The sequence below is a fragment of the Phodopus roborovskii genome, unplaced genomic scaffold, assembly GCF_943737965.1.
Source record: "Phodopus roborovskii unplaced genomic scaffold, PHOROB, whole genome shotgun sequence".
NCBI classification, from domain to species: Eukaryota; Metazoa; Chordata; class Mammalia; order Rodentia; family Cricetidae; genus Phodopus; species Phodopus roborovskii.
This window is the reverse complement of record NW_026126434.1, coordinates 6,584,728-6,596,408: the sequence shown is the minus strand read 5'-3', so window position 1 is coordinate 6,596,408 and position 11,681 is coordinate 6,584,728. Positions and strand designations below refer to the sequence as shown.

Genomic DNA, 11,681 nt, shown 5'->3' with positions numbered 1-11,681 from the left:
CCACCCTCATCTTTAAAATAAGGTTTTTTGTACTTATAGGACTTACTTCGAGCCTGCTTAATTAAATTGATTATAAGGATTTCCCAACTCTCTCTCACTCTCTCTCTGTGTGTGTGTTTTGTGTGTGTATGGAATTTGTGTTTTTAGAAGGAAATAAATTTGAGTGAGTCAGCATCTGTTATACTATTCTGTTTAAAAGTTGATTAAGGTGAGCATAGTGGTGCATATTTTTAATCCCAGCACTCAGTACTACATAGTGAGACCTGTCTCAAACATAACAAAACACAAAATGACAAAAAAAAAAAAAAAAAAAAAAAAAAAACTGAATAATTTCCCTAGCATTTAACAATGCTATAGCTTTCTCAAATTATTAACTAAAATATTTTAAATCAGTACCATTTTGGAGGTAACTAGACCTCGTATAGAGCCTTAATTTGTTCTGTTGTTTTGAAAAGATAAAAGAACTAGCAAACATTGATCAAAGCATTTTGTTTAATTACAGAGTGTGTATTCTGAGCAGTTAAATACAAATTCCATGGCACTTTCCTGTCAGGCATCTGAAACCTTGCTCCTTCATCCAGGTATAGTAATGCTCCTGACTGGACAACCTTCCCTACCAAGGCTTCAAGTTCTGCTTTTTAGTAACTATTACTTGAGTTTCATTGTATTATTACAAAAACAGTTTTTTGGAGTAAGGTATATCAGTGCATTTGTAGTTCCAGTTTTGGGCAGTAAACAGAATTGCTTGAACCTTGGAATTCAGGGTCAGCTTGGACCATACAGATAACCCCATTACAAAACAATAAACAAAAATAGCATAAACACCATAGTCTCTTCTACTTGTCTATTGTACTTCACTTCTGTCTTTTCCGGTTTTAAAGCAGGTTATCATCCCTGTATTGCCTAGACTGCCAGGGAAGCTGTTCAACCTAGAAATGGGTGGCACTGTCAGGGACAGAGGATGTCTCATTATCTCTCCACAGTTGGATAATGAATTTTGGAGTGGTGAGATGATGGGGGCAGCTGGACTGTATGTAGTCAGCTTACTAGCTTAGGAGTCTAGATAGATAGATAGATGCTGGTATAGGAGATGGTAAATGGAAGGCATGGGAGATCCACTGCTGTCTTCCTCCCTAGCAAGCTCCTATTTCTCTTATCATCCATGCTCTTCTAGGAAGCCTCTCTTTTCCAGCAGTCCTGCCATTGTGCCTGATTTATTACAATGGTCACATGGAGGCATTCTGTCCCACTATCTTAGAGGAAAATGAATGCATGGCTCAACTCAGAGCCCTAGGCATCTCCCAAATTTAGCAAATTTAAAGCAGTTTTGCCAAGGAAAGGTTGAATACTAGAAAAGAAATGCCCTGGCTATGAGCCTCTTCCCATGCATGGTGCAGGTGGCTAGATTTTATATTCAGACATATTTCAAGACATTAAGGGGGGGGGCATGAGAAACAGCTCAGTGATTAAGAGCATTTATTGTTCCTGCAAGATGTCCTGGGTTCAGTTCCCAGCAGCCATATGATGGAAACATCCAGTTCCAGAATTATATGGTAATTCCATTTCAGGAACCACATGATGCCACACAGGCAAAACACTCAATCATATAAAACAATTTTAAAAAAAGGATATGAAAAAGTTAGGGATTTAGTTCAGTGGTAGAGCACTTACTGAACTTTCCGGTTAGAGTAACACCTATGTCCACAGGGCCCCAGTGGGTGGGTCTTAGGGGTTATAGCCTAGATGGATTCTACTTCCTGATCTGCTCAGACAAGAGCAAGCTGACTCATACTTCCTCATGATGAGATTCTTCATCCCTTAAATGGCTTCTTGTCAGGCATTTGGTCAACATGGAAATGAACTGGTATATCTAACAAGGCTAGCCTGGGGTAGGTCCCCAGGACTGAAAAACATTAGCATTTATTCTGATACCTTCTATGGCATTGTGGAATATTAACCTTGGAGTAAAACAGCAAGTACCATCTTAATCATAGCTGCTGATCATCCCCAAGAGGCTCCAAGCAAGACAGTGACTGTTTCCTCCCAAGGGAACAGGCCCTCACCTGAAACACAAACCACTCATTTCCTCTTGCCACCATACCTCTAGGTGCATGTGATTTTGCCACAGTGACATACGGTTATGAGACTTACTAGAGTATATAGGAGGAAAGGTAATTGATGGGTGGGGGCTCCATTTATGCAGCCTTGGGGAGGCCATCCCAGTACTGAAGTTGACTTTGCTGTGATACAGCTGTTTTGGAGTTATCTACACTCCTGTAAAGAGCCTTTCCCATGCTCTAGAACTCAGTCCAGTGAAGTCATCACATTAGCAAGCTATATGGGTGGAAGGGTTCTCATTTGAGATGGCTCCTCAGGCAAAGTTAACACAAAAGGTGCTAAAACTTGTCTTATACACAATACCAGACCATTTTGCCACCTCTGCCTGGCTTTTATTCACAGATATGAATGTTTCCACTATATTACATTGAATATTTGAGTCTTCGAAAAGAGGTTAAACTAAACAACACATAACACATTATGAATAATCACAAACATTTATTAAGCACCAAAGTTATACAGCAATGGCTGCTATATAAAAAGCACATTATTGATATAATTTCCTGCCATTAAGCTTACAATCTAAAATAAAACACAAGAATATTGTGAGCCTATGTCAAAATTTGCTTAACTTGGAATCAGCTACTTTGGCAAATGGATGAGGCAAAGTGATCTATTTCAGGGGCTGATGCATGCCCTTAAGTTCCAGCACTCAGGAGGCAGAGGCAGGTGGGTCTCTGTGAGTTTGAGGCCAGTCTGGTTTATAGAGCGAGTTCCAGGACAGCCAAGCTACACAGAGAAACCCTGTCTCAATGCCTGCTCTCCCCCACCCCCAAAGCAGGCAAAGCCCAGCAGGCTTTGAACATAACACAAAAAATATTTTATGTGTATCCACTTTCCCCATTACATCAGGATAACTAAGGACAAAAAAGGCACTTAGAAATTTTATAAGCACAATGAATTATTTCAGACTGCCCCTAAAAGTTCAAACACTGGCAAATACCAGCAGCCAGTGAAACCCAACAACAAACAGGAACTAGACCACGTCTTCGTCTTTGCCACTTAAACCTCTTCATCTTCTTCCACACTAAGGGCTCCAATGACATCCCCACAGAGAGAGGTGCCATCTCTAGCTGAAGTATTATATAATTGACAAGTCAAACTTTCAGAAATATTCATGTCTGAAGAAGACTGAGCAAAGATGGCAGTGGGAACTATGCAATGTCATGTGAGATGGGTCAGCACAGGCTCAGGCCAGAGTAGGAGGGAAGCATGTGAATGCTTGTTTTTCTGCTATTTCTAGTGAGGTTGGTAAGAACTTAGCATCAAGACCATAGACTACAAATTCTACTTGTCTAATACTTCATAAGTTTTAAGGTATTCACTGCTTGTCATTATTAGCTGACAAAGGCACAATTTTAAACCACTAAACAAACACAAAAGCATATATTGTTTTTAATCATTTATAACTTTCTTAATCCCAAAAGAGTATTGAAAAATAACTGGTTACAAGTTAGTTATCTGAAAACAGAAATGTATCCCATAGTATACATAACCAAGTATTATTTAAAAAATTCATGATTACAAAACATTTTAATGGCAGAGTAATAGCATCCTGGGATATCTTTTTTTTTTTTGTGTATATGAGTATATATTTCTGAATGTGTACATTTGTGTATGTGCATGTGAGACCAGATGTCAATCTTGGGTGTCCCTCCTCAGGCTTCCCCCCCTTGGATTTGGGGCTCACCAGTTAACTTGGGTTGTCCACCCAAGTCCAGGGATCTGCTTGCCTCTAGGTTCAAACTCAGGTCCTAAGGCTGGTGTGACAAGTACTTTACCGACTGAGCTTTTTCCAGGCTCCTGAGAAGCCGTTATGGCAAAGCAATATATAGTGTTTCTGCTTGTGAGGATATCTTGGTGGACAGCATCTTACACTGTAACCTAGGAATGACCTCCAACTCATGGCCACCTTCCTGTCTCAGCCTCTCAAGTTCCGAGACTACTATGTGAGTCACTATAGCCAGCAATGTTGGCTATATATACATCTTGATAACTCACAAAAAAAAAAAAAAAGTAACATGTTAGCAGCAGAAACATCTTTTTAAATGTTCATACTTTTGCATATTGAGTTTATACAAAAAGAATGGCCCAGATATTTCAGAATAAAAATTTTTATAAAGTAGAACTGATTTTTACCAAAAGTTAATATTCTTACTACCCTCTTTCAATCTAAAAGTCTCATTTACATCTTTTTACTGTCTTATAGTAGATAAAATCCAACTTTGAGATTTGAAATGAAAAAAACCTAGAACATATATCAGAGTCATTCTACAAAGAAGACAGGGATTAATCTCCACTGGCTTCCTGAGAAGGAATTTTTAAAAATGAAATGATTCTAAGTTTATAAATCTCAGTCAAAGAATTTTTATTTGGTATTATATAAACATCAAAATTCTCGATTAGGGGATGCAAGGCAAGTTAGATTATGTATGAAGCACAGATATCAGCACACAGGTTAATATGATGCACAGACACTTTTTTTGAAACAAGGTTTCAATATGCAGCCTTGGCTAGCCTAGGACTCTCAGAGACCTGTCTGTCTCTGTATCCAGAGTGCAGATATTAAAGACCAATGCTGCCATCCTTGGCTCACAACCACTTTTGAAAGTGATACATTCCAAGCTGCATAATATTTCATCTCATATCCTATTTGAATACTATATACTTTATATTAAGTTTAAAAGCAATACTGTATAATATATTTTTAAATGTTTCATTTTTCCAATATCACAGTGTGCAGTATTTTCAAGGTAACTAGCATATTTTTTGTTTGTTTGTTTGGCTAAAGAATGTAAAAGATATTCTAGTAGCTACAGCAACTTTATGAAGAAAGAAGTTCATAAGAAGAACAAAATAGAAAACTAAGCATAGTAATTTAACAAAAATTCAAGTCATTCTGAAAAGTTTTTGCTTCTTAGTAATATGAATGTTGCTTTTACAGTACTAATTGGATAAACACACTGAGACTACATAGGAATTATTTTGGCAGTTTACTTATCTTCTTTATTTCCTTCTCCAGTAAGAGATTATTTTCTTATAAAATAGAAAGCAGAGTCTAGAGTATTTTAAAATCTGAGTAATGTAAAAGCTGATTATACATCTCAGTAAAAGTATTCATTTTTATTTGGTATTATATAAACATCTAGCATTCCTGATTAGGAGGTGCAGTTTTCTAAGGCAAGGCAAGTTAGGTGATGCATGCAGCATAGATATTAGCACACAGGCCATATGACATACACAGCCACTTTTCTTTTTTTGGAACAAAGTTTCAATATGCAGCCATGGCTGGCCTAGGACTGGGGTGACCTGTGGAGGTTAGAGGTCAACTTGTAGGAGTGAATTCTCTTTCCATGTGGATCCAGAGTTGGTTTGCAGAGCAGGGTGCTTAATTTTGAAGAGTTAAACTTAGTTTTAGAGGACAGGGCTTAATTAAAATTACCCTTTAACATGCCCCCCCCTTTTTCTGTTTCTCTTTTTTGCTATATAGCTTTAGCTAAGGCTAAAGTTCTGATTTCATCTGTATTTTACATAGGAATAAGCATTTTGTCTTTTTAAATCAGAAAAGAAAAATGTGAAGAAAACTACTAATGCTTTGATACACCTTTAGATAAGAGTGGATCAAATGAAGCAATATTGGCTAGAAGAGAGAACCATACAAAACAAGACCCAAACCAGCACTTATTTCCTCCCTAAGGTCTCAGCCAGTTTCTTAAGTCTTTTCTTCAGCTCCAATGGAAATTTCTCATAGCACTTCTTGCAGACTGGCTTCATGTCAAACTCCACAAATTTATTCCTAAAGATAATTATATATAAAAAAGAAATTAGTGGAAATGTATACAAGTGCATGCACATGCACACACAGTAATGTGATATAAGTTCACTAAACTACATATAAAAACAGCATATAACATACTATATAAAGTATCTATATTCATGTCAATAAAGAACTGTAATTCTAATCTCAATTCTTATGACAAATGTAAAGAATGATTGGTAAACTGGGCAGTGGCACACACTTTTAACCCTAGCATTTGGGAGGCAAAAGCAGGTGAATCTCTGTGAGTTCAAGGCCAGCCTGGTCTACAAAGAGAGTTCCATAAGGGAAAGGGCTACACAGAGAAACCCTGTCTTGAAAAAACAAATAAAAAAACAAACGATTGGTATCAGTTAACAAAATACACTTACACCTATATTTAGAACATGGAATGTTTGTTAAGTCTTACTAATTGTTCCAGGAAATCTAATGTAAATATAATTTAGATAAAACAAATAAAATTTTATCTATTTATTATTATTTATTTATTATGTATGAGTGTTTTGCCTGCACATATGTCTGTACACTATGTGGTGTTCATGGAGGTCAGAGAGAGTATTGGATCCCTGCGACTGGAGTTAGAGATGGTTGTGGGATGCTGTGTGTGCTTAAGACTTGAACCTGGATCCTCTGATCTGAAACAGCAGCAAATACTCTTAACCACTGAACTGTCTATTCAGCTCAAGTAAGTCGTTCATATATTGAAGTATCAAGCTAATGCTTTCTTCTCAGTGCTTCCAACCTACTAGTATGTTGAGACAGTCTCATGCTGGAGTCCATGCTGGCTCAGAACTCATGGTGATTTTCATGTCTTAGCCTCCCCAATGCTGGGAATCTAAGTGTGAACCAACATGCCTGTCACCAATAAATTTATTTAAACAAAGAACTGGGTTACATAATGTGAGTGACTTACTTTTTGAAGGTAAAAGGATCTTACTATGTAGTATTTTGAATTATGGTTTTATCTTTCCTGTACAAATAATTTTCCTTCTATCTCCTAATTTAAAAATCACCTTAATTAAAAAAAGAAAAAAAAAGCTTAAATGGTAACAGGCCATTTTAGCCACTGGGACAAAAAGGCTGGTTATCATTCTTAAATTCTAAGGTAATGGGCCACCCTTAAGTATTCACAATTCTTCACTTAAAGCTTGGCATCAATCTACTTATGAACAGCTCTGGAGCAAACAACTCTTAGATGGTCTCCATCTCTAGCACACTCACATAGCTAACTTCAGGGGCTTTGTGTTGAGTTCCAATGCCTGTAACTTTGAGTTAGTATATAACTTTACAACTTGTTCATTTGCTGTGAAGTTATACTTAGGAAACATTTGTAGAACATGCCTAGTGGTATACCCTTATGAATGATAATGATTACAAAATGCGCTCAAATCTTAATGTATCTTAAAGCACATTAAATTGGACTATTTGTTTTGAGATAATTTTGTTATTTTGAACTCTAAATGTAGACCAGTCTGGTCTTGAACTCAGAGATCTGCCTGCCTCTGCTTCCTGAGTGCTAGATTCAAAGTGTGTGCCATTACATCCAGCATTTAAGTAATTGTAAAGAACAACACTAATAACAAGAATAATTCTTACTCACATATTTTAAAATACATTTTTTTTCTATTTTTTATATTACTGTAATTATATACAGCTCAGGGTGGCCTTGAACTCAAGACAATCCTTCTGTTTCAGCCTCCCAAATGCTAGGATGACAGCTATGAGTCTGGCTTTCCATCTGCTTTCCACAAAGAAACTAATGCTGATACTAATTAAAATGTTAAATACTGCCAGTTGGCAAATCAAATACTTGAGGGGCACTTTGGTTTAAATGGTGTGAGAAAAGGCTTGTATGCACATGCCTGCCTCTTCTGTGCCCTCAGTTCAGCTTTTCTGTCACAGTATGGCAAAAACAACTTATCTCTGTGATCTTTAAATGGTAGTGAGCTTTTACTCTTGGTTTATGGAATGTATTTCAATCTTTGACATTTTGTTAAATTATTGACAGGATGGTTATTTTTTCCCTTCATGGTGTTTTGAACTTTAAAACTTTAAAACAAATTTTGTTCCTTTTGTTGAAGAATTAAAAGACAAATATAAATTTCAAATAAGAGAACTAGTTAGTCTAAAGCAAGAATTTTTTTGTTTGTGTTTTTGAGTCAGGGTTTCTCTATATAACTGCTTTAGCTGTCCTGGAACTCTCTTTGTAGAGAGCCTAAGCTGGCCTTGAACTCGTAGAGATCTTCCTGCCCCTGCCTTCTGAGTGCTGGGATTAAAGGTGTGTGCCTTTAGCCTTCTGGCTAAAACTGGAATATTTAAACTTTTGCCCACAAAACAGCTCTTGTGGTAAGAAAATATTGGGAAAATATTTAGTTTAGTTATGCCTACAGATGAGGTGGTTATGTGCATATAATCTCATTAAGTTTTATAGGCGAAAGAGTCAACTCTACACAGAACAAGTATTTCAATCTCTGAAAACCACAAAAACATGCAAAAAAGAACAAAAAGACAGGCAAAAGGGAAAGGCACCCTGAAAGACTGACCACAGGAGAAGCAATAAGAATGACGTGGAAGGGACAGAACGGTTACAAACACACTGGCTTTCTCTTTCTCTGCTTGTCCTTATCCTTTGCTTCTCTCTCCCGTTTGGCAAGTCGCCTCTTAAACTCTTCTGGCATTTTCTCATAACAGTATTTGCAGACTGGCTTTAGATCAATTTCAACAAACTTATCCCTTTGAGTAGAACAAAGAAGGGACAGAACAGGAACAATTAAAGAACAACATTTACATTTAGAAGGACTCAGGAGAAAGAAGAGGCAGGCATCAATCATTTCCCTTTTTAGATTCTAAATGGCATCTGAAAACTTCTAGCTTCAGTAGTCATGATAGGCTAGACCAAGGACTTACTTGAGTGTTAATTTGGTATTGCAGGTGGAACAGGCAAAGCAGCTCACACACCAGGCTTTGTTGAGGGCAGAGACCACTGTTGGGGGCGGGGGGGGGGGAGGGAAGAAGAGAGCCAATTACATGGGAGCATTTCACTGTGGGAAGCAGGGCTTCAGTTCTCAACCTGAATAACAAAGAAGGCTGTTCCCAGGTACCTGGAGGAGACCAAGCCTTCTTTCTTGAGAGGTTCCCCCCCCCTCCTGCCCCCTTTCCTGAGACAGGATTTGTCTGTATAACTGACCCAGCTGTCCTGGAACTTGATTGGTAGACTAGGCAGTTCTCGGACTCCACTGAGATCTGCCTGCCTTTGCCTCCCAAGTGCTGGGATAAAAGGTGTGTGCCACCACCACCCAACTAGGTCCTAAGGACAGAACTCTAGTCCTCATGTTTATCCTCTGAACTATCTCCCCAGCCCCATTTTGCCTTATTTTAGCTTTTAATTTTTCTTTACTTACAAATCAGAGACACCAACACTGTTTCCTTTTAGCACTGTGGACAGTAGCTAACCTGTCTGACTCATGTGGCTAAGATGAGCTTTTCTGATGAGGCTTGAAGACCTGCAAGCTCTCTGCTGTGTCTCTGTCTCAGACAAATAAAAAACTTTAAACTCCAGACTATCTGAATGTGAGCTGTGTTTCTTTCAAAGATGACACGAAGACTGTAACTTCCTTTGTCTTTCCAAGTGTCTCCGAAGTTCAGTTGATTTGCAAGGGCCCTAAAGATGGTTCCCAGACTAACCTTGATACTCTCTGCAGCTTTCCACAAAGCACTTCCTGATTAGGCGATATCTGCTGAGAGCCATGACATGCTGTCAACAGTTTTGTTTAGAACTCTGGCAGGAAATTTTTGGCAGGACTGGCTAGTGAACATTAGCAAACACAGCTGCTTTCCTCATGTTGTTGTCAATCTGTCCTGTCTGGTGAGTCCATTCAATAAATCCTAGAGACTTGGAACACAGCTCACAGTGGCTATGTTGCCTCATTAGCCTACCTCTCTGTTGTAGAGCACTTGAGAAGCATACCAAGAGCAAATAACTGATAATGACCACATCAAACCTACACCAAGAATCAGCTTCTTTCACCAAGTGTTCTGCTAAAGTGGTCCCATCTACCCACAGATACCTACCATCACCTTCTATGACACGGTTGCAGTGGAAACAAACATCACCAAATAGCTGAAAATGAAAACAAGAAACAGTGGTGAAAGCTCAAGGTGTGTTAGAGTTAAGCATTTAATAAATATTTATATGATCTCTGTCCTTTCTGTTTACCTCTGAAAAACAAGTAGCTGGCAACTAAGTTGTAGAATTTATCCTTTCTAGAGAAAACTAATTATTAGTTAAAATGAAAAGCATTCACTTTTCATCACTTAAATATATCTTTCCTGGTTACAATTTGAGCACCAAAATAATTAATTAAAAAAAAGTACAAGAACTTTTAAGTCCTTACTGATAAGAAATGAATAGACAAACAAGCCCATGCCCAAGAAGAGGATGGTGGCTGTTCAAAGCAGAGTGCTGAGGGCCAACTGAACAGGGATAATTATTATTTCCACCCATAGCAGGCAGCAATATTGCATGTCACCAAACCTAAGGAGAAACTAATGAGAAGCAGGGCATTTTACAGTCAGAAAGTGACTATTCACAGGTAATATTTGTTGGATATAAGGGAAGGGAAACAGCAACTCACAGTACAGATACAGCCAACACCAAGCCTGGATGGGAACCAACAGAGCAGCAATAAACACAGAGGAGAGGCACTGAGGACATACCAGTGCTCAGTGTTCTAGCCAAGAGCCCACAATCTCAAAATAGTAATGGAAAATGAATGGAGGAGCCCAAGGGAAAAGGACCTATTAAGGAGATTGGAGATGGTCTATATTTGAGGAAGCTAAAGAAATACAACAAAATTAGAATTACATACCAGTCTTAGAGCAGGAAAAAAAAAAGTGCTTTAAGAACATTATTGAACAGAATACTGTATAATAAATAAATAAATCTAAAAAAAAAAAAAAAGAACATTATTGAAGCCAGGATTGGTGGCGCACGCCTTTAACCCCAGCACTCAGGAGGCAGAGACAGGCAAATGTTTGTGAGTTGGAGGCCAGCCTGGTCTACAAGAGCTAGTTCCAGGACAGGCTCCAAAGCCACAGAGAAACCCTGTCTTGAAAAAGCCAAAAAGAAAAAAAATAAAAAATAAATAAAGAACATTATTGAAGCGGTGGTGCACACCCTTAATCCTTGTGCTGGGGAGGTGGAGGCAGGAAGATCTTTGTGAATTCGAGCTACAGAGAAACCCTGTGTAGAAAAACAAAAACAAAAAACAAAAGAAAAGAACATTACTGGGCTGTGTGCAGTGGTGCAAACCAGTACTTGGAAGGCAATTGCTATAATACAAAGAGACACTGTCTCTAAATAAATAAGTAAATGTCTAAAAAATAAAACATAAACTAAATTACTGATATATAAAGAACTCTGTACTCTAGGGAAATATACATTGAAATGTATTGGAGGTAAAAGGACATGACTGCATCAAATGCTTACTGTTAAAAGCTCTAACCCCTAACTGAGGAGCTAGGATAGTTGATGGCTTCTTGGGGAAGGAGAATCAACCTTTCTTAAGATTGTAGCTCCTGTAAGTGGACCAGTGGATAGCCACATAACCAAATGTAAATAGGAGCACAAACTGGAATAGATGTGCTATTAAAAAAAAAAAAAAAAAAAAGACATGTAACTAGGGGACATAGGAAGGTGGGGTCTGGGAGGACTTAGAATGAGGTGGGAGTGAACACACTATATAAA

General features: G+C 38.0%; 1 protein-coding gene across 6 annotated transcripts in view; it reads right to left on the bottom strand.

Moving 5' to 3' along the window:
• Nucleotides 1-2,550: 2,550 nt before the first annotated feature.
• Lims1 (LIM zinc finger domain containing 1) overlaps nt 2,551-11,681 on the bottom strand; it is a 101,942-nt gene continuing 92,811 nt past the window's right edge. For 4 of the 6 annotated variants that reach the window (XM_051186709.1, XM_051186710.1, XM_051186707.1 and 1 more), the window contains exons 8-10: nt 10,007-10,055; nt 8,843-8,918; nt 8,487-8,668 (exon numbers count right to left, since the gene is read on the bottom strand). In XM_051186709.1, coding sequence (XP_051042666.1) covers nt 8,521-8,668; nt 8,843-8,918; nt 10,007-10,055 — 273 coding nt within the window. In that variant the 3' untranslated portion in view covers nt 8,487-8,520. Of the gene's footprint in view, nt 5,915-8,486; nt 8,669-8,842; nt 8,919-10,006; nt 10,056-11,681 lie in introns of those variants that run through there. The other 2 variants (XM_051186708.1, XM_051186706.1) reach the window with 1 other exon arrangement.